This window comes from Coffea eugenioides, chromosome 11 (genome assembly GCF_003713205.1).
Source record: "Coffea eugenioides isolate CCC68of chromosome 11, Ceug_1.0, whole genome shotgun sequence".
Taxonomy (NCBI): Eukaryota; Viridiplantae; Streptophyta; class Magnoliopsida; order Gentianales; family Rubiaceae; genus Coffea; species Coffea eugenioides.
The window spans coordinates 4869446-4895908 of NC_040045.1; the positions used below are offsets into that span (position 1 = coordinate 4869446).

The following is a 26463-nucleotide window of genomic DNA, read 5'->3' on the forward strand; positions in this document are numbered from 1 at the left end:
AACCAAGCTACCGAACAGTTCGATTCGTTTAACAGCTCTAGGTGCTCATAACCTAATCGAACTTGAATATGTGTATACGAAATTAAATTAAACTAGCGTATCGCGCACGTCAAAAATTGAAATGTGCTCGAATCTAGCTTGATTCGAATGAGAATAAGAGCAAGAGTCCATGCACACTTCAATTTTGTTGGGCCAACAAGAAGAGTTCTTATTAGATACCGCAGCAACAGTAGTCATTCACACGCCTACCTCTTACCCTTTCCTCCTCGTTAGGACTCCCACCGCCCACCGCGCTCTCTCTCTCTCTCTCACTCACACACACACACAGAAAGTTTACCTGCGACAGTAGAGTAGAGCGGAGCAGCATTACGCTTCGGTCTTCTCGGCTTCGGTCTTCTCGGCTTCGGAAATGGTAATTACTCATTCTTCGCATTTCTTTTCCATTTTCAATAGTCCCTTTTTTTGTCCTTATTTCGTATTTGGTGATTAGGGTTTCTGTTTTCACGCAATTTTGGTGTACACGACTCTATTTGGGTGTTCGTCACTGCGTCGTATCGGAAGTTCTTTCTCTTGCTTGCAACTTTTTGAGCTAGAATTGAGTTTACTTGGCCTTTTAACTGGCCTTCGCTCTAAATTTCCCAATTTAACGAATTTTCAGCTCAACCGCATTGAGTTTTTGATAGTTTGTTGTTTTTGGCAGTAGTATCGAATGAGTGCTTGCTTAACCTGCTGTAATTGTTTATTCTGTGCTTGGTTTTCCTTCTATCTGTTGTATTTTATTCCCGTTCTTTTTCCTTTTCTTTTTTTCCCTTTTGCGGCTGAAATCAGCCGCAAGTCTTGATTTTTGGCTAAAACTTTTCGTAGATTGTGCTACTCGACAATAGTCATTGAATTTCATATGGCGCAACTGGTTTGTTAGGTCGGACCTGGCCGGGTTTCTTTTTTCTTTTTTTTGGGTTATTAGGGGATGGCGGTGAAATACTTACATTTTCGCTGATTTATGGTTTTTTTTTTAAAGTACAAAAATGTCAATTGGTAAATGTCGAAAGCAGCTTGGGATTTTTAGTCTTCATGGGCGGAAGATGAAATACTTGGGATGAATGAGTTTTTTTTTTTTGGTAGCAAATTGATGAACAGATTGATAAGTTTGGCAATCTAGGTGTCTTTCTGTCTTGCACAAAGATCCAAATTTGTGTTCAAACTTGGGAAGTTTGGAATTTTATTTAGTACTATCTGAGGTTAGTTTGTATGTGTTGGAATGAAATATGGAATTCAAACCAAAAGTGAACTAGTTGAACATATACCTCCATTTAGAGACAAAAATTGTTACTTCCTCCCTTCAATTGTATTGGGGAGCTTCTATACCGTTGAAAATATTAAGTTGATGATTGGAGATAATACTTTTGCTATTCAAACTTGGACTTACTTTGCTTAACGTTATTCTACTCTTATTTGCAGGCAGGCAACAGGCACACTATTGTCCTTATGCAGACATCTCAGAATAGAGCAACTCGTACTTTCATGGATTATGCTTCTATAAGTCAGGCAATGGATGGTATCTTCTCACTACATGTACAGCTGCATTTTTCATTTAATGTTGTCAGCAATTACAGTTTACAACATATGGTTCTGCACCTAAAATGGTGAATGGGACTTTTCTGCTTGTTTGTATGACTGCATATACTACTTAGAGTTCTAATAATTGTATGCTTCCCCCTGTATTTTAGTTTAAAAGGATAAGTATTTTGAGATAACTAATACGTTGAACACTTTTTTTTTTCTGTCTAAAAATATATAAAAAAAGATAGCAAGAACATAATAAGTCTAGAATTTGTGAGTGCTTGAATTGTTAGATTGTAGCGCTGTATTAATGCCTGTGTTTGTATTCCTGATGCATATTCTGTTTAGTGTTGCCGGAGAATTTCAGAAAATGCCCAGAAATACCGCATGAGCTGTATAGCTTGTGCAATTTCCCTAAAGATGCGGGCAAATATATGAAAAGATAGTTGAGTACTTTTTCACTAGAAAATATGGAGAATGTTGAATAATAGTATGATGTCAGTGATGTATATCAAGGTGACTTTTTGAGTAAATCTAAGATCTATCTGAAGCTTAACTTTCATGATGGAATAAGAGAGCTGCCTGTAATATGATTGAGCAGCTATTGTTGTAGAGGGCAATTTGTCCTGCTATGATGAGAGCACGCCTATTACACAAACACACACAGAGCTACATGCCTTAGAAGTTAGAACTAAAAGAAGGTCATTTATCCCCATATTGAGAACTCAGTGAATTTTTTTCTTTAAAGGACCTCTGTTAAGATTTCTACGTGTGTAAGAGCAACATAATTTGGAAGCACTCGCTTAAGGCCCCGCTTGAGATTGTGGCGGGTTCACTTACAAGAGTTTTCAGAGAAAGTCCTTCAAAAGTGCTTAAATCTGTAGTTAGGAGGTAGTTGCATAAGTACCTTTATGTTTGATAGTAGATGGTTGTCAAAATTGTTAATGTATTTCTGTCCTCATTCAATTTAAAATTATGATAAAAGGTTCAAAATTTAATTTTTTAAGACAGAAAGGGTATCTCAGAAGCACCATTGTTTAACTTGTGCTAAAAGTGCTTTTGAGCCCACGAGCTCTACTACTAGGTTTTTGGAATGATACCTATGAAACCCCTGAAAAGTAAATTTGTCTTCTGCAAGTATATTTAAGCAAAAGTACTGTTGGGGAGGGTGGAGGAGAGGAAAAACAGCTGCCGTCATTGATACTAGATCAAATCCTAAGAGAATGTACTCAGGGGCCTCTATAAGGAAGGAACACCTTAGTCTCCCTCTGGAGCAATTGGACATATTCTAGTCCAATGTGGACTAGGAAATTTGGTCCTAGTCCTAAAAATTTCTCTCCTCTTTGGGATCTTGTGTAAATCAAACTTGTCCTTGGTTTGATTCGAAGAATGCTTAGGTGGTGAGGTTTCATAGCTACACTTAGTCAAACCCCTTTTCCTTCAAATTGCCAAAACGAAAAATAAACTGCTGATTGTTCTCTATTCTTCAGTAAAACCATCCTAGTTCATGAGGAAGGCTTGCTAAAGCATTTATTCTGGAAAGGTTGACTGCCAAGATGGCTCAAATTTTGAATTTTTAAAATGTACTGTCCATATAAGATTAACATCATGTGTGAGGCCCATCAAAATAGTTATCAATTGTGTTCAAAAGTGTTTACAGTAGTGAGCAGACCATTTTAGAACCTGTTACAAAAGTTGTACACCGTTCCTGTCCCTTTCCTTCAATTCAGCATAGGTCTGAGACTTACTGCATCAATAATGCATAAATGCATATTATGCAGACACATGCAAAACATAAGTAACGCTTTATAATTTTTCCTACCTTTTCACTTGAAATATTCATGTTTATTGCATCATAGATTTCTTCCTATGAGGACATAATAAATATTGTAGTAGTCAAAGAACTAGTAACGATGTTACCTTTGTTAAATGTATCATGACTTGATAATAACGAATGCATACGCTTCTTAGGCTATGGCAGCATGATAATGTGATAGAGCTTCCTGGAGATTGTGACAGTTTAAGAAATAGCAATTTTTGGTTGTTGGGGGTGACCTCATTTCGGCTGATTTCTGTTTACTGTTTCAAGCGTTAATACTGCAGATGGTTGGCTTGTGCAGTTTTCTATTTGTGTTGCTGATAAACCGTTGCTGTAATGGACGAAATCAAAAGCATATATAGGACTCTGATGTTTGTTATATTTTTCATTCTGGCTAATTGGTTAGGTTTGATAGATTTGTGCCAACATTAACTGAATCCAGCACATTGATAGGGGCAATTTGGAGATTGTGTATTTTTATAAACTGGATAAGAGGCTTTGGTAACTCATGTCCAGGCACTGATTTTGAAGTTATTTCTTCATATTCTGTTTCAGGGTTGTCTCAACTAACTCATTTTGTTGCTATGACTGCAGGAATTTGTGGACTATATGAAAGGAAACTCAAGGATCTAAACCCATCCAGCAGGAACATCAACTATGATATTTCAGATCTTTATAATTTTATTGATGGCCTTGCGGATATGAGTGCATTAGTGTATCTCTCCCTCTCTATCTCTCCCCCCTTTTTGGTTGTATGTGCATGCTTGCCTATTTGTCCACGTTTTGTTTGTAAATGTATCTGTACTCGTGTCTGTTATTCATGAATATTTTTGGCTGCTCAATCACAGCTATAATTAGGAATCAAAAAAGAATAAATTTGCTAACACTTGTTTGCGAGTGTATGCAACTAAACTGCTGCATTGCCATCACCTGATCATGTAAATTTTGTTGTCAAGTCATTATTTTTCCTCGGAAGTATTTGTTAGCAATTACTGGAAATTGTGGGAAAAATCTGGGACATTTTTGGCTGCTAATAAGCTCTCACTCTTCTGTCATGTAGAGTCAGCATGTAGGTTTTAGGCATAATTCTTTCCTCAACATTGTAGTCATTCTTCCATTCTTATACTTGAAACCCTATGCAATGTAGATAGTGATTGATAATAGGATGATTAGCACATTTGTCAATCTGTGTTTTGACGATGTAATTAATGCCAAGTTTTCTGTGTACAGCTATGAGCACTCAATCCAGGCTTACCTGCCATATGACCGGAAATGGATCAAAACTAAGTTATTGCAACACTTGAAGAAATTAGCGCAATGAGGTGTTTTAACTGCTTAGTTAGCATGCTATAATCTCTGATCGGAATTTGGTAGGAAAATGCCTGAAGCACAGAATTGAAGTCCTTTCAGTCACACTCCAGATGTAATCTGTCTAATGTAAGCTTCTGGTCGCTTTCAGCTCCCCTTTCTGGGAATACGTTGTGCAGTTATGACCCTACGTTCAGTGTCAGGTGCTGTTGGTGGTGAGCTAGTTTGTAATGTAGCTTGTATCTTCAAACAGATGCTTGCCCTTATTATTGCTGCCGTGTAACTCTTACCTCTGGATGAGGATAATTGAGTAAACAGAATAAAGCAAAGAAAAAAAATGAATCAGTGTGTGGTTGTTCTCTGGGATGTAGATTGTAGCTACAGTATTAAGTGGTTAAATTCTTAATGTACTGTATTGACTGTTCCAGTTTTGCTTCTTCGTGCACCCTACACCAGGCTAGCTGGCTGGTAGCTAAACTAAGACTGTTTTCTGGAGCTGTAAAATATCATTGTCCATGATTGCAATCTAGTCACAGTTTGAAGGAAAAAGGGAATCAAAGGAAAACAGGAATGGATTATGTTGAGTTCTTTGGGTGGTGAAAATTTGTATGTTGTGAGGTTTTTGGGGTGGCGGAAAAGGGGAATCAAAGTTGAGTGTTCTTTTGTGTATTTTATGGATGAAAGGGCTACGGAAGTTGAGCCTTTTAAGTTTAGTGGGCTAGCTTTTTTTTTCTTTTTGGGTAAGCAGTGGCTGCTTCTTTTGCTCTCCTGCAGCATATTTTTATGTTTTCGCTTACCAGCTGTGGATGGTAATTGGTTGGACTTGCTAAGGAGTTCACCAAACTTTGTAGTGGTGTCCTCTGAGATGCTTGTTAGGTCTTTCACTGCTAATCTCCAACATTATGTTTAAAATAGGTTTCGGCAGTAAGTTTTCACTGGTAATTGTGAGTTTCTTCATCTCTTCAATTTCAGAATTTGCAATCTCATCCTGTTGAAGTTTTAATGTGCTGGATGTAGAATATCGACGTAAAATCAACAGAAAGAACTCAACTTGATCGTGCAAAAATTTAACAAGTCAATTGGAAAGGGAAGGGAATTGATCAGACACCAAATGATGCAATGAACTGACAGGCACATCTTTCTCTCGAAGAACTAATTGGCAGTTTTGTGTTTTCCTCCCATGGTGTTTTTTTCATAGCATTTCCATCTCTCTCTCTCTGGAATGCGAGGCTGAGTTTCGGTTCCTACTGGTTCTTCTTTCCTTGCAAGTTTTAAGGGTTTTGGAATGTGAGGCGAGTTACGGTGTTCTTTTGCATGTGGTGTTTGTCATGGGTTATATTGAATCAGACTCTGGATCATCTGTTTCTGTAGTAGATTGGACTAATCTTGCAGTCGATATTCTTGATGCAATTCTGAGCAAGTTGGTTTTGATCCCGGATTACATACGATTTGGTACCGTTTGCAGAAAATGGCGTTCAATTGCTCTCAATCAAAAACTGAACCGTATCGAATCAAGCCAGCAACGGCCCCCCCGATGCTCTTGATCCCTGTGGACAGGAAGTCAAGAACACCGTAATTTGTGCAGTGCTTTCGAGGATAAACAAGGTATACCACTATCCACTACCAATTCCCTTCAGCAAAAGGTGCTGCGGTACCTCTTATCTTATATGGCTGGTGGGCTTTTGCAGAAGAAGATTTTTCCATCACATTGATCAATCCCTTGTCTGTCCCCGGTAGATCCAGAAATTCTTCCCGAATCCACGGGCTACAAACTTAACCCTCAGAACTTCATTCGCAAGGTAACTTTGTCCTGTGATCCTTGTTTGTATCCAGACAGATGATTACGTGGTTGCTGCAATCCAGGGACCAGCAGAGGCTGTGGGATTCATAAGGTCAGGTGACGAGCCTTGGAATTAGCCCTGCAGGCGGTTTTTGGATGCGAGTGACGTTCAGTTTTACAAGGGGCGGCTGTATGCTGTAAACTGCAAAAATCAGCTTGTTGCTTTGGACTACAGTTGCCATAATGAATCATCAGGCAGCAAAGACGCTGAAGATCCCCTCGAATTTGAACATAGATTTATTGTTGGTCATGATAGGTATGCAGGTGCTGCTCCAATGGAATACTTGATCATACAAGAACCTGCAGATTGGTTTGGCCTCGTATCTAGTTGAATCACTGGAAGGAGAACTACTTTTAGTCCGTAGGCTTCACCTCTGGTTGCAGGATTATCAAGAATATGATCTCCAGGTGACTGTGAAGTTCAAGGTTTACAAGCTAACAACCAAAAGATCAAGTGATCGACGAGTTCGAATGGGTTGAAATCCAGAGTTTCGGCAACCACTCTATATCTGTAATTGCCAGCCAAATTCTATATACACTTTACAGATGACAACACTGACAGAGATCTTTATCATCCTTAGGAAGCTATTGACATGGGAGTTTTTCACCTGGACAATGAACAGATTGAGATGCACTATGAGCTTCCTCAAGCTCTAAGATACATGCCACCAGCAGCATGGATGTGCCCAAGATTGCAGTAAACTAGAACTTTATTATCTTCTATAGATTTCTACGTATTCTAGCTTGTTTAAAATGACTGCTGCTGAGTGTTCATCTCTGCCTCTAGTTCCCTTGTCCCAACCAAAAAAAGCCTAACATATTTATAGATTGAAGAAAAAAATGAAGGCTGAAGACATATCTAAACATCTTTTTTTTTCCCCTTCAATCGCCTGTAAGTGGACACCAGAAACGAATTTGAGATTCCAGCTATTTCAAAAAGGAGAACAATCTCAAATGTAAACGAGGCTCCACTGATAGTTGAAAGCTTTATAATCAGCCTATTTCTGTAATAAGCATAACTCTACATTCTTTTTTTCAAATGCACCAGAGTAACTAGCCTCATGAATATTGTAGGGAAAAAATGTTAATACAAGTATTATTCATTATTCATGTCATGATATCGAAGACAAGCAGAGAACTTGATTCCTTCTCATCCGTCTTCAGTCACAAGTATGAAGGCACAACAAAATTCTAAATACCTTATCTACATGATACAAAGTACATATGCAACATCAAATATCTTCTCCCTGTGAAAGAACAAATGGCATTGCTTAGAATCCCCATTCTACTCATTAATTTATGGAGCCAGTATCCAGGAAAGGATGCCTGCATGTTCCAAACGACCCTCAGTTGTCAAACAATTTCTTCACACTAACATTTATGAAAACATACGGATAGCAAGACTTGACTGCACACGTCAACACAACTCAATAGGGGGTCACTCGAAATGAAATAATGAGCACATTTAAGGGCAAAACTTGGGGTCGTGGGTATATTTATTTGCTTTGAGCTTGTTTTTGAACTGTGAGGGAGCTAGATGCTGACATAAACTGAAAAATACTGAACAAAACTAGGAAGAAGGATGATTCTTTATAAAGCCAACCAAGTAAAAGTGCTTCTCAACTCAACGAAGACAAGATACTGGAAATAGAATATTTGCAACGCATAATTGTTTGTCTTGCTGCATGTACTTGTCAAATATGAGGATAACAGCCGAACAGAAACAAAAACATTAGTCCATGGGACACAATTGTGGCGATGCATAGCTTTGACATACCACTTTACTTGACCAAGCAAATCTTGATAACAGACGAAGCTCCAATTCGGTGAAGGGCGACAACTGCATCACCAGGCTGGCACAGCCCTTTCTGTGTGGCAGATTTCAAAGCAGCTTCTAAAATCACCTCAGTTGATTCTGAATCAGTTGCTTTTGCAGATCCTTCAGCAAGAAGTGGAATCAGGCCCCTATAAATCAAGCTATGCCTTGCTGGGGTCTCATCACTGATATTCCAACCGAAATAGTCAGTTGTTAACACCGGGACAACTACTGACAGAATTGGCACAGCTGGTCTGTACTTGGCAACTAACTTCGCTGTTGTACCACCACGTGTCAGAACAACAATTAGTTTTGCTCTAGCCTTGTTAGCTGTGCGGACGGCTGAGGATGCAAGACTCTCCAGTGGGCTCATTGGCAATGGAGCTGAATTTATCATCTCCTTAAAGATAGCTCCATAATCAAGGGAGGATTCTGCCTCGATACAAATACGCGCCATGATTTTCACTGCAATCTCAGGATAGGCCCCAGCAGCACTTTCCCCACTTAACATTACACAATCAGTGCCATCTAGGACAGCATTAGCAACATCAGTGGCCTCAGCACGAGTGGGTCGTGGAGACTTAATCATGGATTCAAGCATTTGAGTAGCAGTTACCACAGGTTTACCAACAAGATTACACTTGTATATCATCATTTTCTGTGCCAGAAAGATTTTCTCCACAGGGATTTCCATTCCAAGGTCACCCCGAGCAACCATAAAGGAATCTGTCTCACGTAGGATTTCATCAAAGTTGATAACGCCTTCTTGATTCTCAACCTTCAGTTTAAGCAGCAAGAGTCAATCTTTGGAATAAGAGCAAGCATTCGCTAAGAAAATCATATCATCAATGTTCTAATAACCACAGCTAAACGAATGAAGAAATTACAATACTTGCATGCAATAAGGAAGCAAGGAAAATGCTGCAGTTTAAACACATTTCTTTTTCCTTTTTGGTTTTCAAATGTGCTATAAATAGCAGATAACATCTCCAAAGAGAAAAAAATCTACATACCTTTGACATTAGCTGAATGCGCTTGGCATGGGGCCCAAGAACTTTGCGGACATTAACAAGATCTGATCCCTTCCGCACAAATGAGAGAGCTATCATATCAATATTATTAGGGACTCCCCATCCCAAGATATCTTCCTTGTCCTTCTCTGTAAGCGTCGGAAGATCCACCACAACACCAGGAAGATTCACATTCTTCCTCTCTCCTAGCATAGCAGTATTCTCACAACGACATCGCACTGTCCCAGCTTGTGGATCACAGGACAAAACAGTAAGTGTGACAGTGCCATCTGAACACAAGATAATATTTCCAGGCTTCAAATCCACAGGCAACTTTTTATAGCTCATGGAAATCATTTTCTCGTCTCCTTTTATGCCGTAATCTGTGGTTACAGTAATTTCATGGCCTTCCTTGAGCTGAATAGGCTTCCCATCCTTCAGAAAACCAGTTCGGATCTCAGGCCCCTGCACCACATGAGGATAGAGTATTATATTCCCTGACCAAGTTTGAATAATACTAGTGCAGTGCAGAGTAGTGTTATTTTCCACACGTTTGAATAGTACAACTACGAGTACATGAAATCATAAAGCAGTTCAAGATTGTTCTGGGAAAGAGGTCACACAAACCAGCCAACTAAAAACTCATACTCAATGACTGATGAGAAAAGAAAGTCTATAGCAACTACGGAGAAAAAATGATCTAGAGATCATTAAACTTTAAATCCAAGAAAACCCAGGATTAAGCTTGGGAGCATTTTGATGTTACTTAGCTCCAAAGATAGCATGTAGAAGAAGGTTGCAAGATACCATCCAGGTCTTGGGAAAGCCATTAGGTCAATGAAACCTCAACCCAAGTCTTGGAAAGGAAATAGAAGTCACAAACTTGCAGTGCAAAGGGAAGAATTCAAGTCCTGATGATTCAAGCATTGCTGACCTGGGAAAAACAATTCATAATTGTATTCATATGTCAATATCATGCCTATGACCTAATATCTTTTCTTTCTGAAGAAGGCTCGAAAGCTGGGATGGGGGTATTCTTATTTTAAATTCTCCAGGACTAGTAAAATACTTTAGTAAACTCGGCTAAAATCACACCCTGATACAAACAGACACAGACACATAATTCAGCAGTGCATCAAGAAAGTTTCAGTGCGAAGAAGTTGGAAAAATTACATAATTTTATCCTTATCCTTACAAACTAGATTTGGGACAAGATGATCACATGAATAATAGCCACATTATTAATGTCATATTTTCTAATGTAATTTCATGGATTAAATGATGTTAAAAACAGATAGAAAGAAAATATTTCACCTCAATTGTAGGCATAACCTGCCACTAGTCAAAAGTTCTTTCATTGCACATATCTGACTAAATGAGTCGGGGAAAAGACAAAATGTTTGCAACTTTTGGCACTTTGAAAGGCAATGAATTTTTATGGCAGAGCTTGATGATTTTCTGATCTTAAGTAGCGTCACAAAGCTGGAATTTCACGGGCAAGCACGTATACATCTGAGCATCCTATTACTCAAGCTCATCAAGAGTGCAAGAACCAACCAGAAAAACACAAAATAAAATTGCAGAGAAAACAGCAAAGCACTTTAAATCACGGACCTTTGTGTCAAGCATGACAGCGCACAGGATTTGAATGTTATGCATAGCAATTCTGAGATTGTCCAAGGTCTCCTGATGGTATTCGTGGGTCCCATGGGAGAAATTGAACCTGGCAACATTCATCCCAGCATGTAGAAGCTTCTCCAACATTGGGACAGATCGCGAAGCCGGTCCCAAAGTGCAGACAATCTTTGTCTTGGGAATTCGGCCATCATTCGGAAGCTCTTTCAAAATGCCCTCAATGTTTATGTTAGACATTTTCGTCCGATCAAACACGGCAAACAACTAAATGGCGACTGTTTAAATCCTAGAAGAAGCAAACGCAGCTAGATTAGCAGAAGGGCTAAATAACAACATGCTCAAGTAGACGAATGCAAGAATGGATTGTAATCATTCGTGCAAGTGGTGGAATGTGCTCAAAGGCAGCATACATCTAGAGGACGAACTAAAAATGCATCAATCATGGTCCAATTGTGTTCTTCAAGGGATTGAAAGGAGAAATCCCAATGATTTTGTTTCTTTCTTTTCCTGTCTATATTTTTGTTAATCTTTATTTTGAAGGGGGAAGGGGTTGCTGTTGCTGAACCAGGGAGAATGACAGTGCTTTCCCAGTGACTGCACTTTTTCATGAAAAGGACCGATCAAACAAAAGGAAGCAACATATGAGATTCAGAAAGGCAAGAAAAATGGAAGCAAGAAAACATTACCCGTAAGTTTCATCAGACCGAAAAAGATCTAGATCCCAATTAAGGACCCTTTTTAACTTTGCAACAACAAAAAAAAAGAACAAGAAATCACAGAAACAAGCAAGCCATTAAACAGACAACAAGAAGAGCAAAGCAGCAGTCATAGACTCACCCAAAAGAAAAAAAACCGCAGAGACTGAGAAAGACAGAGAACCCACAAAGCCCTTTTAGGAGGAGGAGAAGAAGAGTCTTCCTTAGTGCTGTCCTGCTGTCTAGTGATTGCTGTTCAAGATTTTTTCTTTTTATACTAATACTACTACAAATGCGTTTAACTGCTGTAATTTTCTTTAATTGAATGGATCTGTTCGTTAATTGCTACGAGTAGAAAAAAGTACGTATAAAGTGAAGTAGGAGAAAGTGGAAGTGGGAATGGAGCTTTCGCTTTTTAGTCTTCGGCAGGACAAGGCAAGATTGAAGCGGCGGGATTGGTCAGCAGCGGCAGGCAACAGAATATGCCTAAAATCATCAAATTTTATGCTGCTTCCTAATCCTACCCACTCAGCATTTTCACGTGCCTCACTCCTACTAACAACTGTTACACTACTACTACTAGTCCACTACTGCTACCTTAGCGTCTATCATTTCTATTCCTACTATTCCTAATTCCTAAGTAGATAGGATTACTTGTATTGTATTGTATCCCATTTATTTATTTAGTACCTATATATTTTTTTTTAAAAAAAATTATATACTAAACGACATACCTCTTAAAAAGTTAGAAACAAATATAAAAAATTAGTATATATTAGTCTCATAATACAACTTACATACATGCAGGATTTTCACAAAAATATACTTTAGGTATAGCAGATAGACATAGAATAAAGATTGAGTATATCACTAATTATTTGATTGTCATGTCCTTGTACATATCTTGACAAAAGTTTCAGAAATTCTGCTCGTATCCGACACATTTTGCATGTATCATTTTCTCCATGGTTTGTTGTTTGGATCGTTAATTATTTCACCTTATTTAAACCTTCTTTACACGCACTGATATGTTTGCAGCATCAACGCATTTTTCAATCACCTTTTTATCTCGCATACATCATATCAAAAAAGTGCTACAGTATTTTTTCACAAAATTATCTCAAATAATTTACAATCCAAACACATTTGTCACCGTTTATTATTTGGACACTAATATATTAATACATATGTGCGTGTGTTTGGATAATAAATTATTTATAAAAAAAATACTGTAACACTTCTTTTCATGTGATGTATGTGAGATAAAAAAATGGTTAAAAATATGCTGATGATCTACTATCCAAACAAACCATAATTAGTAGCATAAAATCTTCCATTAGCTAGTAGAACTTCTGTCATAGTCTTAAACATTTCCTAATTATTATAACTTAAAACGTACAAAAAAAAAGGGAGAGATAATTTTTTTTAAAAAAAAGAAGCGGAAGAATTTGCACAATGCAGAACTGAACAAGGAACTGACTACTGAGGCAGCAATCACTTCAGTATATGGAATCAAAATGAAATCATCTGCGTATTCTTTTTTTTTTTTTTTGGTCAAAGGTCAACTTCTATGTATAAATCATCTGCGTATTCGTCACAGATATTTATTATGAACGGTGAAAATCACGCCTGCGCATGGCGCTGCAAGATTTGACCACGCGCTTCTGGAAACGTGGTTATGCATTGCATACCAGCAGCCGCTTGCGTCCTCAGCACCTGGTTTTGTTTTCCATCGTCTTTTCTTTGTATAGTTAAAAAGGAATGGAAGGAACCAATTACGATTACCAACAGTCGGTGATGACCAGACAGGATATGTCATTGCCTGGTGGAATATTTAATGCTCCATTAAGGCCACTTTAATCATCTCAACCTGCAAGCGAGTCGAAAGTCAGAGCCTTGGCTGATCAAGCCAAACTCTATTAGTTTTGCATGTTTTGCTTCTTCTCGTGTCGTTCTTTGTTTCATTTTTTATTATATTATTATTTCTCCTTTATAAGCATTATATTTTAGTTTTTTTTTTAAATTTTTTTAAAGATCCAATAACTATTAACTGAGTAAAAAATAAATACATCGGTCTAAAAAAAGTAATATATAATAGAAAATTAAAAAAATACATCAGAAAATTCATTAAAAAAATCTCATTTTTTATGCACTTTGATATTTTGAGTTTGTTAAATTTTGTGTATTATTCAATTAATAGTTATTGAATTTTAAGAAAATAAAAAAAAAACTAAAATATGATAATTATGAAGCAGAAATAGTAATATAACAAAAAGTGAGACAAAAAGCTGAATAAAAGATCCGTAGTGAGTTTAGGAGGGGAAACAACCTTTTAAACAAAAACATTACCCAAAAAAAAAAAAAAGGGAGAGAGATATAGGTCTGGTCACAGCCTTAATTGGAACGTGGTTTTCTGCAAAAAAAATTTTACTTTTTTTTTAAACACATTTTTAATCACCTTTTTACTTTATATATATCAAAATATTATAATATATATATATATTTTAACAAAAACTCCTAAAAGAATAAAAAGTTTGGTGATCCAGCACGTGGTTTCCTACTAGCTTAGTTACAGTGAGCGGAGGTTTAGCGGTAGACGGTATTAACAGTGACAGCCCGCTCGACGAAGCTAGCGGCCCAATGGTCCATCATCATCGCACCGCGTTTCTCTCAATTTCCATGGATTTGTCAAGTGAGGACCACACCGAATCGAATTGTGAGGACCCGAAATGTGTTGGATAATTGATGTTTCCTCGTTACTTTCTTTCTTTTATATTCTTTTCTGCCACTCATTTCAATTCCAGTCCTTAAATTCTAAGATTCATCATCCAATTACCAAGTAAATGCTAGCTAGAATAATTCATCCCTGGGTTTTGACACCTGCTGCCACGAATCTGTCCTTTTCACGGTTTGATTAAACGTTTTTTTTGGAACCCTTAGAGTTTCAAGAAACTACTTTGAGGCCCCATTAATACTTAAGATATACATTTTGGTCCGTGAGCTCTTAACCAAATGATACGAGAAGATTTGTGGATTCTTCTATTATGTGCTCAATAAACACAAGACAAATCACCTAGGGAGAAGTATAATCGTATGTTTATCTAGGGAGAAAATACTGTAAGATGATTAAAGATTTCCCCAAGTGACTTTGAACTACAATTGCTCAATTTCTTTTGAGAAGTTGTATTTGCACTCTTCAATTAGCCTCTAACACTCTTTGGAGGCCATATTTTTAGTGAGTGAATTGGAGTGCTAGAGGCACTCTTTTAAAGCGATATTTTTGGTGGGTGAATTAGAGTGCTAGAAGCTAAATAAAAAGTGCGAATATTAATTTCCTTTCTTTTTTCTTACTCGTTGTTATTAATATGTTTTTTTTTTTGGCTAGGATTCTTACTCATTGTCATTGGCTTATTTTCTTGCGGTCCCTTTACTTCCTCTCACAAGAGGTCATGCCATTCTGACATGCTTAACAAATGTTGATAACCATTAGAATGCCACTTTTCTGTACTCAATTGTTGATGCAGAGCTTGTTCCCGCCTTGTTTCTTCTACGAAAGAAACCTGCAAGTCTGTAACTCCAGTACCTACTCATAGCTGGAAACTTCTCAATCATTCATGAGCCAGAATTTGAAAAATTAAGAGAAGAAAGAATAAAGGCCGGGGATTAGGAATTTTCAGTGAAACGTCAGCAGTAAAAGTTGTTTGATCTATTAGCACATCACAAAGGAGTCTGTTTCCACACCCACATTGATCAAATGCGAAAGAATGAACTGTAAATGGAAGTCAGCAACATCACACAAAGTAGAAATGCTCATTTTGTTTAGCCACTAATGAGAATATGAATAGCTCTAAGTTGATTAATGGTTATGCCAAAGGCATACAGCATTATGAGGAATCGTTGTATCCGCAGTGCCAAAGGGCACCTTCTGTATAGTATGCGTGAGCCTTCGCTCACTCGAGTTTATTCATATTAATACAATTTCTAACGTTTCGGGAAAAAAAAAACAAGGAAGCCAGTAACAAACCTGCTAAGGCTTGTTACCATCTCCACTGGAAAATCAAAGTCTGCCTCATACCATGAAACAATTCCCAAATTTTCTACGATAATCTCAAGAAGAAAATTACTGAACCCTTTTTCAGCTAAGGCTCAAAATGCCTCAAAGCTTTGCAAGTATACATGCAAGTAACAAAAATCAAGACAAGTTCAATTAGGTCTTCTTAAAATACTTCAAGGTAGATAACATATTCACATAATTCCAGTTTACTTCCTAGAAACAGGATATACAATGATCACACTAAAGTACCCAGCAATGATGCGCCAAGATACACTAATATAACTTCTTTCCAGAGGACTTCTTTGGAGCTATGGTAGTTCTGCAACAGTCATACTCGTTTTGGTGCGACGTATGGCACCCGTTCATCTTCACACAGAGTCTGCCCAGAGAAGAATGATTAACTTTTGACAAGTTTGTAACAAGAAATGACATGAGAAAACACAAAGCTGACATATAAAAAACAAACTTCAGGATTTGACTGTCCGACATTAAAAAGGGAGATTTTCCCTTCAACAAGCATGTTAACCTCCAGCCTAAGGAGCGGCGTCAACAAAGCTGATTTCAGGTAGACTTAACTTATTCAACTTATTCATGAACGACAGAGGGACTTATGTCAGAAGACTAGCAACCAACTAAAATTGACTGTTGTATCCAGACTCAGCACACTGAAATTTGAGTTTCAGTATGACTTTACATCTCTTTTGTAAGCAAGAACTTAAAAAGAATACATCTCTTTTGTACAACATGAAAAACAAGGTGAAGAAAGAATACGTAGGAAATCAACCAGCTGTTTTAAAGATGCAACCCTTGCCAAATTTTAGGTATTAAAGATATAACTAAGTAATAGGACAACAGCTTTCCTAATGGCATAACACGCATATGTCTGATAATTTTTAAACTGGTAAATGTGACTATATCTCTAACAGTAGGACCATTTGGTGCAAGTTATTGCTATCTACGTCAAAATTATACTAGTACCACATTTTTAACCTTTAAAATATCACAGAATATATATGTTGCAGCAATCCTGTCTCTATAAACACGCCAAAGCCTATAATGTTTAGTATGAAGACAACAGAAAGTAGTTTGACTTTGACCTAGTTAATGTAAGTTTTAGCATTAAGAAAACCCAACATAAACCACCTAAAACTGAAAGGCATTATACACAAGCAAACTACAGAAGGAGCTCTTCTTGTCACCATGCTCTGCAGTATCTAACACACAAAATTATTCTACAGAGAACAACTTGGGCATTTCTAAAGCTCATTTAAAGTTCTGATTTATACAAAGCAAAGTTGCCAGTCCACTGGACCAACAAAACTATAGGCCCAATGAACACTTCAATCATCACGAGAGCCAAAGTATGAAAATGAGTTACTTATTTAGCAGGGCGAGTATGATCCTAACAAACATGAATTTCTTGACCCAATAAGCCAGTCATATTCAGACCGAAGCTGCAGTAAAACAAATTAGAGTTCTCTGTGAAAGAATCATTAGTTCTTAGTTTCCTTCCAAGTTGCCTTTTTCAAATAGTACCCATTCAGATTCAAGGAACAAAAGTCCAGTAACCAATTATATAACTGTATTTTTCTTTGGCTCTTCACTTCTTTTTCTGGAAGTATATCAAAAGCATAAATGCAGAAGTTAAACATACGACAACATATCTCATGCGTAATTTGTTTTGCAACTCCTGATAAATGAATACCTGTAAGTCTTCTGGAAGTGCTTCTGAGACTGCAAGAGTGTAGCATCCTGGGACAAATTTTCCTGTGAATGTCCAGAGAACCACATGATCCAGTGTTAGTACCAATGCTATGGCGTAGAGCATCCAGGCAAGCCAATTTCATGACAAATTTTACTAAACAAATGGGAATACCACTAAGCCCACAGGAAATTTTGCACAGAAGGAGAAGCCATGAGGTACTCTAGGAAACAAAATGCTACAATCATTAAAAAAAATTATTGTCTAAAAAGCCCAAAACATAACATTGCAAAAGCAAACTGATTACTGCAAAACGAATGATTCTAGCTTTCTAGAACCAAAGTTGTTTCTAAGTGTTCTTTTGCCATGATAATCTTAGTTCACTTAAGCTAAAGAAAAAAGAGATTCTCAAAAGTAACTGAAGGTGCTTTTGCATCTCAGAATATTTGATAGAAAAATAAGCTCTCAAGTCTCATTGATGAGAACAGAGCCATAATTGATGAGACAACTATAAAATTGTCATCATTATAGGTTTCAATAGGAAGGTTAATTTTGTACTTGTTCAGTATGTATGAATGTACATCTGAATTAACTTGCACTAAGCTATTAACTCTTTCAGATCAAAGTAGAAAGGAAGGGATGCGGACTATTAATTCGTACGTGTTGTTTTGCAGACGGTCATTTAACACACAGTATGTCAGAAGTTGTTTAACTTCTGCTGGCTTTCTTCAGAGAATAAACCTAACAACTCCCTATGATAGTAAATTAGCAAAAGGACAACTCAAGAAATAATTGCATGATCATCAGGACAAAGTCATCAGCCAAATCCTGCAAAAGAATCTAGCCTGCTCACACAGATTGTGCATGCCCACTAAGAGTTCAACAGATACACTTGAATTTATGCACATTCAAGTCTCAAATAAACGGATAATAAACAACCATCATATTGTGAGACATAATTTATAAAATAGAAGAATCAATTGGAGGGCAAAACAAGCAGACCCTAAGCACCTCAAAATCAAAATGCACACCTATACCAACTTCTATTGCTTCCAAAGTGACAACAGGAATGGCCTTTACAGTTGCAAAGCTTTCTTCATCCAAGAAAACTAAGCAAATCCTAACAAGGATCCAAGCAACCAATGCAGGACACAGACAGACAAACATGCAAACATGCGTATAAAGCATCTCAATATCCCAAATATATATGAGTGTATATAGATAAAATGAGAAGGGCTTGGGTAAATGTTATAAGTATAATACCAATGCGGAGCCAACGAGCAGCCCAACTCCGAGTAGGGTCCATGACAGAGATAATCCTAATCGCCACAATAATGGTACTTCATAATCGAGAAGAAAATCAAAACTCAAGCAAAATTTAAACATTTTTCTTATAGAACAGAAATTACCCAGTGAAATTAGGAGTAGTACAGTCTACAACGCGTTCATGATCTTCATCCATCTTGAAGATCGGGCAGTTCTCGCACCCCGACTCCCTGAACTACGCTCCCCCACACAAATCCAAATTTCAATTTCCAACAACCCAAAAAAAAAATCAATTTTGTCGAATAATAAAACCCTAATCAGTTACCCTGAGGAAAAACTACAAACTAGGCAGAACCTGATCGTAGGTCTTGACGAGACGGCAGCGAAGGCATGCTCGGAGCTCGTGGCCGAAGCTCGTCGGAATTTGAGCCGCTCCTACGGCGCCGGTGCTTCCCATTGTCCTCTCTTCTTCTTCTTCTTCTTCTTCTTTCTTCAAGCATTCTCACATAGACAGACAAGTATTTCTATTGATTCAAATCTGGCCCAAACGTGGATGCGTCGTTGCTACCCTTGTTGGGCCGGGGATGGACAGTGGAGGCCCACATGCACCCTCATTGTCCACAGCTTTTCTTTTTACTCGTGTCTTTACAAATTAGTGGGGAGATTATGAGCTTGAAAAATTTGTGCTCCTATCCTAAACAAGAATTATTAGATAACATATTCAAAAAAATAGAGAATGATTTTCAAGACTCTGGAAGTTCAGTCATAAGCAATATTTTTTTTATTGAATTGTTTTTATTGTGATTATTTATCAGTTGATGCAATGCATATATAATTTATCAACAATGTTCTCACATATTATTCATATTTACGTCAAAAAAGTTAATACTATATGCAAAATTTTTAATCACCACATTAATATATGCTAAAACATCAATTTAATATTTTGGTTAGGGAAGCCTCCCCTGAGGTTTCTGACAATTTCATTGAGTTCCCTGAGGTTTAACAAATTACACATACCTCGCTTGTCATTTAAAATGACAATTTACCCTTAAATATTTTAATGAAATTATTTTATTTGGTATGCTTATACTTAGAATGAGTTTTAAAATTATTTTTTCATTCTTTTTCCTTCTTATTTCTTTTTTTTTTAATTTTTCACTAATAAAACTATAGATCTACCACTATTACCTCTAGGTTTCTATTATAATTAAATATCAAACTAGTGATTTTTTTGACGAGTTAATTTTATATATAATCTAATGTTTTTGTTGATCTTTGTTTTCTATTTTTTGGTATTAAAATTAACAATAAATAAAAAAGAAATGGCCCAAAAGCACTACTAAATTATGATAATCTCACTACTCTAAAAATTTATAAATTCTAAATGAATTATTTCAACATTTTCTTTTCTATCTTATAAATCTAAATCCATAATAAAATACCACAAAAAATATCATATCATAGTAATAAAATTATTATTATAGTTATTTATCAAATAGTAGATATGGGCATGAAAAATTTGGCATCGTTTCCTTATAATTATACTAAATAATCTTATAATTGTATAGAAAAATAAATTAAAACTCATTTCACAGGGGCATTTTTGGGAATTCATTTAAAAAATTGTCGAAATCAATATTACTTTAAGGTTTTGTTACTAAAACTATCAAATCAAGGAAGGTAATTGTAATTTTTCAAATCTTAGAGGAGCTCAGTGAAATTGCTAGAAACCTCAGGAGAGATTTCTGTAATTAACCCTAAAAATAAATCAAAGTGCCCATTCTAGACTTGTAGGTTCTTCTTGTTTTCTAGAAAGAGGATATCATCCATCCAAGTTAAAAAAAATGAGGCACCTACAACTACAAGTGAGACGGCCCTATGGAAGATTTTTTGATTCAAGATTCTTGGATGCCACATTCCTGTCATCACTCATTATCCATCAATCGAGTGCTCGCACACTGTTGTGGATGGTCTCCTCTCTTTCTCATGGTGGTGGCTGTTCATTGAAAGTCCGTCTTCTTGATGAAAGACGAACCATTGGAATGCGTGGTCTATCTCTTTCCAATCGGATCAACTTTAGAAGTAATCCCAACGATCATTAGAATGCTTGGTCTTGGGAAGACAACACTTGCCAAAAAGGTGTTGAATCATCTCAGAATTGAGTATGAATTCTGCATTTGTGAATTTGGCCCAAGAACAGGAAAGGAAGGAAGTGTTCCTGAAAATTTTGAGTCAAATTTACGATGTCTGATGAACAGAATTGAGGGATGACAATTTCAACTAAAATATTTGACTAGTGGAGTAACATATTTGTTGATAAATATCCACATTAAATATGGGTATAATAGTGAACTAATAAACCAACTACCCTTCTGAAAAAGAAATGAGCCTATGACTTCAGATGAACACAAAAGAAGAGTGAACCTATATATATATAGGATAAAGGAAGTGATACATTCTAACCATCCACGTAGCAAAATAGTTGAACAAAATAATTACTTGTCAATGTACAAGGTGCTGTTGGTACATGTAGTAAATTTATACTACTAGTTGAAATGAATTGTATGTGGATATTAATAGCAGATAGGATAAGTTTAGATCAGATCTAAGCATCAGTTCAGGCAATAGATTTTGAAGCCCTCAAGAAAACAAGGACGAGCTTTCAGATTCAGTTTCTGCTCTGCTCATCTTAAAGAGTGTTGAACCATAACCATCACCTCATGACGTTCCAAAAGTGTCCAATTTTCATCTATTGCCCAATCTCAAGAAAGTACAAGGTGCCAGCCATCTCTTCTGCTGCTTAGATGATTATCAAAATCCAATGTACTTTGAGTAACATATATATGGAAGCAAAGCAGAAATAAAAATAAACAAATGACCTGCTAGATGAAGAATGGAAAATACAAGTACTTCCACCTATATATTTGTCCACCCTGTCAAAATTGAATATGCAACCACCAAAAGTTGACCAACTTCTCAGAAAGCGCACTTTGTCATAGCCCATTTGCAGACAAAGAAGCAGTTCTAATCAAGTAAATAACGTGTTTCAAGTCCACCATTGCCAAGACTACTGCTACTAAAGCAAATGAAAACTATGTACTAGATGCGGAAGATGTGCTTCTTGCCCTGTCTCTCACCATAGTCTTCACAAACAGCTCCCCAGCTCGATACGATGATCGAACCTATGAAAGTGACAAGTCTTGCAAATATTAGGCAAATTGGGATTTTATCAATAGCACACAAGTTTTAGTTCTCGATAAAGCGAAAAAATGTCAGTTTGTTACTAGACAATGATTTAGAGCTTTGCATAATCTCAAACAGTGATAAAATCCATCCAGACCCTCGTTTTCACATGAAATATTAAATAAATCACGAAAAAAATTAACTTCACAGAATGCAGTTGTTTATTAACCATACTATTATGCCAATAGTTATTTATGCTAATTTAAGTGATTGAGGATTTAAGCTCCTTATGATGCAAAACTCACCAGGGGTCCGCTAGCTACATATCGGAAACCAATAGACTCTCCATATTCTTTCCAGAAGGTAAACTTTTCCGGGGTGACGTACTCTTTGACAGTAAGATGTAACGGAGTTGGCTGCAAAACAACACCAACACAAAATAATCTATACAGTGTCATAAGCATATTTCTAACGATAATCTAGTCAGAATATTGCTAAAATGGGTTAAAAGGATATAGAACAATGTGAAACGATGGGTCTATGGCTCCTCTACAGGTCATGCAACATCATGTACAAGCAAAATGAGTAAGATGATGTAGATTAATATGAAACTAGGTATTAACACTAACCTAGTTTCCTAATTGACGTGTTACGTGTTCGAGATTAGATCATCTTACTTCTCAAAAATCATGGTGAAGAATAGCTTGCACATTTGCACTCACTTGTAAATACTGTCCAAGTGTCAGAATATCGACATCTATAGCACGCAAGTCTGCCATGGCTTCCTTCAATTCCTCATCAGTTTCACCCAGTCCCAACATAATTGAAGATTTAGTTATCATCCCTTCCTTGGCTAGCTTTGCATGTTTCAAAACAGACAAGCTTTGTTCATATCTGCATCAAATAAGATATTTAGCATAATCCATGGTCTAAAGATTTTCAACAGTTAGAAGTGCTATCATCCTTAAGAAGTTAATATTCAGATGTGTTCCCAACTTGCAAAAAGCTAATGTTCATTGCTAAGCAACAAAAGCACCATTATTCAAATGCCAACTTCACTCATCTTGGGTAGCCATCGGGCCAAACACTCACCACAATCAAGCATGTATAAGACAGCAAATTACTAAGACATTCATATAACTATCACTAAGATTAATCCACTTGTCATATCATAGATATGATATGATGGGAATTGAAGTACATTCCTGGATAAAAAAGAGCACCAAATTTCTCAATTGCCCGACAATAAGATTATTTTGAAATCTCATGTGGAAGGATGCTAGAATGCTTGAAAATAAGTTACTCCTCTAACAGCTAATTTTAGGTGACGTGGTGGCACAACACATTAGAGAGGATAACAACCTGAAGTCTGGAATCCTAGATTGCCTCTACGTTGCCTGGTAAGTATGAAGAGCTTAGAGAATTGATTTGAATCCCAAGCAAGACGTCACAAATGGGGATGCAGCTTTGACAGGGCAATACTGTGAAACTTCAAGTCTTTGTCCAACATCCCATCCGATAATTTTTGGAATTTCCAGATAACACACAAATTACTACTAGTAACTTGGCTTAAACATTTTTTGTTACCGATTTTGGTTTCAACAAGTCATTAAGCTATTACATAATTGAACTGTTTAGCATAAACATTTTTGTTACTGATTTTAGCTCCAACAAGTCATTAAGCTAGTACATAATTAAACTGTTTAGCAAAGGTCACTATTTTGGAGTTCAATTCATCTTAGGATAAAATATTTGAGGAAATATGAAGTGTGCTAGTTTACCTGTACATATAGATGAGCATGATCCCTAAGAACTAGTGCTTTCAAGTGGTAGGCAGTTGGATAATCACACAAGTCATCATAACATATAGACTTTCGACACAAAAACTGATTAGGAAGCCACTAAACTAAATGCTTATTCTTCAAAGCACTAGCATTTGAAGAGCAATTAACATAGTTTCATAGAAATCTCAGTCACCCAATGCTAATTTATTGCATGATTGATGAATAGAATGATAAATTATTTTTACGTCAATAGTTTTGCAAGAAGCTGCTAGAAACAACACCACAATACTATTTTCCTTAGATAGCATCAAAGAACTAAAGAACTCACCCAGCCCTGGGATCTCTAACAATACGTTGAAGTCTTCTGACAGTCTCAATGTTGTGGGCAAAAACATCTAAGCCTGAGCGAGCTAGAGCAGATACAGCATCTAGGTCACCCCGAAAATCGGAAGTTAAACACTCGACCATGATATCAGGCTTGAGCATCTGCAAGGCTAATTGAGCAACTTAAGTAAGACTTTTGATTATAACTTATGAAGAGATTTTCTAACATATGACTCTGTGTTTTTCCAAACAAATATAGACCTTCATATATGGATCATATCAATTTTAGTCGTTAAGAATGGAAACGTAATAAAAGTCTAATATTCAGATAGTCCAGACCTTCATTGCTTTTACCGTCTCAGCAAAATGGCCACTCCCCCCATCAGGTAGATCGTCACGATCAACGCTGGTTAGAACAATATAATCCACTCTGCAAGATAAAACCTTTTGCAGTTCAATCAATCAAATTTTATGTTGACTGCAACAGGAGTCAAAAGGTATGATATCATTAATTCATTATGCTCCGGATGGAACTAGTAGAAAAATTAGACGTTTTCGAAGTTTTAAGATGTCAACATTGGTGCTATTTTTTGTGTTTCATAACAAATTCAGAGTTAGCAAGCCAATCTACGAACAATCATTTACACACGGTTTGTGCCTCTAACATGTATTCAATCTTCAAGAAGACTCAGCTCTTTCAGTCCTCATAATACTGCTACCATAAGAAGCCATCATATCGCACAAAGTAAGAATTGTACATTAAACCAATCTATGTAGTCTGCACAGTATTTTCATTATCAATCCAATCCATTTAATCATAGAGTTATTTTGTGCCAAATAAATCATCATATTTAAACAAATGCTTATCATGTTTCTAAGAAGTTCTGCACAACTTCACTTTTGTGTTTCTCCCTGATAAAGTTCCGGGCTCAGCAAGCTTGAAATAGACCACCTATCACTAGATGCTTTTCTTTTCTATTCTTTCCTCATTATCTATCAGTAACCATACCATAGCATTTCTTAGCAATTAATCACAGCTTTCCAACAACTAAATGAATCGAATAGTCATGAAATCAGCACCTACCATGTAAAGATTTTGGTTGGAAATTATAATAATCTAACAACAAAAATGGGGAAAGAACGTGTTTAGGGATAGATACCCCCAGCTAGCAATAGCCTTGGCAGTGTTGTAAGGCTCCATAGGATCGGGAGGCGGGGGATTCCTACTCGTCTTGACAGCGCAGAATCTACAGCCCCGGGTACAGGTATCCCCCAACAGCATAATGGTGGCGGTGGCGACGCCGTCTCCGCCGCCATTCCAGCACTCCCCGATATTAGGGCACTGGGCTTCCTCGCAGACAGTGTGGAGATTCAACCTGGACAAGGAATCTCTCACCTCATCGTACTTCTTCCCCTGCGGAGCTTTCTGCCGCAGCCACTCTGGTTTCTTGACGTTCGGATCCCTCCCCGTATAAGGCCCCACTCCGCCCGGGTACGGCGGAGGAGGGCCCACAGCACCAGCACCCGCACCTGTGGTCGTGGTCTTGAAATTCGTCTTATTGAGGGAATTGTTGGGTTTTAGTTCCAGTGGGGATTGAGATTCACATTTGATGACGGAAACTCCAGTGTTAGAATGATGACGAGAAGGGTATAAAAAAGGAGGAGGAGAAGGATTGGTGGGGGATTTTGTGAGATATTGAGCAGGAATCATCATTTCTTGGTAAATTGAAAATGGGAAAATTAGGTGCAAGAAATGTTGTTGTTTTCTCCTTCTTCTTCTTCTGATTGAGAAGAGGAATGGGGGAACGGAGAAGGAGAAGAAAAGGGGAACTGGGGTTGAGAGTGGCGAAAATGACGATGCGGAAAGAGTGAAAAGAATGAGAAATTAAATGTAAAGTTCGGTGGTTTTGTTGCAGAAGTGGGTGGGCATAGAGAGCTCCGTCCGTCGTCGGCCTACACTGGACTTTGATGTCCATTCCAATTCTGTTGGCAGTTGGCACAATAACATTTAACAGATTAATTGCAAATCACTCCACAACTTTACATGGGTTGCATATAGCACCCAACCCCAACTCCAACTTCAAAATTCTCGTCCATCCCAACTTTTTGGCTGCTGCTGTTGCCTTTTCCTCTTTCTTCATCTCCGTAGCATCCAATCTCGATGAGACATGGGACAGGTACAAGGCCAAGCAGCAGCCCCAGAGGACGAAAAGAACCCTTCTTCAGCGAATTCATCTCTTGATTCTTTGATTGCTGGTCCAATACTCCTCTTTTCTTTCTCTTTTCTAGATTGTTGCTTCTTGTAATTTGACCTGATGTTGGACTGAATAGACGAGCCTTAAACCCTGAACCCCAAACCCTGATCAAAAGTTGCTAACTTTTCTTTTTCTTCTTTTGGGGTGCAGAAGCTGCAGCATTTGGCGATTATTAAGCATGCTGATACAATTTTCTGCTTTTGGGGATT

The 26463-nt window shown here is 37.3% G+C and overlaps 4 protein-coding genes across 5 annotated transcripts; 1 reads left to right on the plus strand and 3 right to left on the minus strand.

The window, feature by feature from the left end:
- Positions 1-204: 204 nt before the first annotated feature.
- LOC113753944 (enhancer of rudimentary homolog) lies at positions 205-5118 on the plus strand. The gene is made up of 4 exons (XM_027298221.1): positions 205-412; positions 1459-1555; positions 3974-4094; positions 4610-5118. The coding sequence occupies exons 1-4, from the start codon at positions 410-412 to the stop codon at positions 4698-4700; spliced, it is 312 nt and encodes a 103-aa protein (XP_027154022.1). The 5' UTR covers positions 205-409; the 3' UTR covers positions 4701-5118.
- Positions 5119-7593: 2475 nt separating this feature from the next.
- On the minus strand, positions 7594-12150 carry LOC113753941 (pyruvate kinase, cytosolic isozyme). 2 transcript variants are annotated; one of them, XM_027298219.1, is made up of 5 exons: positions 11826-12150; positions 10968-11274; positions 9357-9818; positions 8305-9121; positions 7594-7853 (listed from the first exon to the last, which is right to left on the minus strand). In XM_027298219.1, exons 2-4 carry the CDS (start codon positions 11223-11225, stop codon positions 8309-8311), a joined length of 1533 nt encoding a protein of 510 aa, XP_027154020.1. In that variant the 5' UTR covers positions 11226-11274; positions 11826-12150; the 3' UTR covers positions 7594-7853; positions 8305-8308. The 2 variants fall into 2 exon arrangements, with proteins under 2 accessions (XP_027154020.1, XP_027154019.1); XM_027298218.1 differs by lacking the exon at positions 7594-7853 and having other exon boundaries at positions 8099-9121; positions 11826-12149.
- A 3636-nt stretch (positions 12151-15786) lies between these two features.
- Positions 15787-19193, minus strand: LOC113754387 (transcription elongation factor SPT4 homolog 2-like). The gene is made up of 5 exons (XM_027298790.1): positions 19061-19193; positions 18849-18940; positions 18703-18758; positions 17443-17504; positions 15787-16116 (listed from the first exon to the last, which is right to left on the minus strand). Exons 1-5 carry the CDS (start codon positions 19160-19162, stop codon positions 16066-16068), a joined length of 363 nt encoding a protein of 120 aa, XP_027154591.1. The 5' UTR covers positions 19163-19193; the 3' UTR covers positions 15787-16065.
- A 2372-nt stretch (positions 19194-21565) lies between these two features.
- Positions 21566-25937, minus strand: LOC113754059 (lipoyl synthase, chloroplastic). Its single transcript, XM_027298378.1, has 6 exons — positions 25160-25937; positions 24339-24429; positions 24004-24161; positions 22614-22785; positions 22197-22307; positions 21566-21890 (listed from the first exon to the last, which is right to left on the minus strand). Exons 1-6 carry the CDS (start codon positions 25711-25713, stop codon positions 21801-21803), a joined length of 1176 nt encoding a protein of 391 aa, XP_027154179.1. The 5' UTR covers positions 25714-25937; the 3' UTR covers positions 21566-21800.
- Between the last annotated feature and the right edge of the window lie 526 nt (positions 25938-26463).

Bases quoted from the DNA above. Each gene is read 5' to 3' on its own strand.
- LOC113753941 (XM_027298219.1), bottom strand. From the start codon at position 11,225: ATGTCTAACATAAACATTGAGGGCATTTTGAAAGAGCTTCCGAATGAT. The intron at 9,819-10,967 runs GTCCGTGATTTA...CATGTGGTGCAG, and splicing joins CTGTCATGCTTGACACAAAG to GGGCCTGAGATCCGAACTGG. The intron at 9,122-9,356 runs GTATGTAGATTT...CTTAAACTGAAG, and splicing joins GCATTCAGCTAATGTCAAAG to GTTGAGAATCAAGAAGGCGT.
- LOC113754059 (XM_027298378.1), bottom strand. From the start codon at position 25,713: ATGATGATTCCTGCTCAATATCTCACAAAATCCCCCACCAATCCTTCT. The intron at 24,430-25,159 runs GTATCTATCCCT...TTTATCTTGCAG, and splicing joins AAGGCTATTGCTAGCTGGGG to AGTGGATTATATTGTTCTAA. The intron at 22,786-24,003 runs GTGAGTTCTTTA...TATTTGATGCAG, and splicing joins GTTAGAGATCCCAGGGCTGG to ATATGAACAAAGCTTGTCTG.
- LOC113753944 (XM_027298221.1), top strand. The intron at 1,556-3,973 runs GTATCTTCTCAC...CTATGACTGCAG, and splicing joins TATAAGTCAGGCAATGGATG to GAATTTGTGGACTATATGAA. The intron at 4,095-4,609 runs GTATCTCTCCCT...TTCTGTGTACAG, and splicing joins GCGGATATGAGTGCATTAGT to CTATGAGCACTCAATCCAGG.
- LOC113754387 (XM_027298790.1), bottom strand. From the start codon at position 19,162: ATGGGAAGCACCGGCGCCGTAGGAGCGGCTCAAATTCCGACGAGCTTC. The intron at 18,759-18,848 runs GTAATTTCTGTT...TGTGGCGATTAG, and splicing joins ACTACTCCTAATTTCACTGG to GATTATCTCTGTCATGGACC. The intron at 16,117-17,442 runs GTATTCATTTAT...TTCTCTGGGCAG, and splicing joins CACTTCCAGAAGACTTACAG to ACTCTGTGTGAAGATGAACG.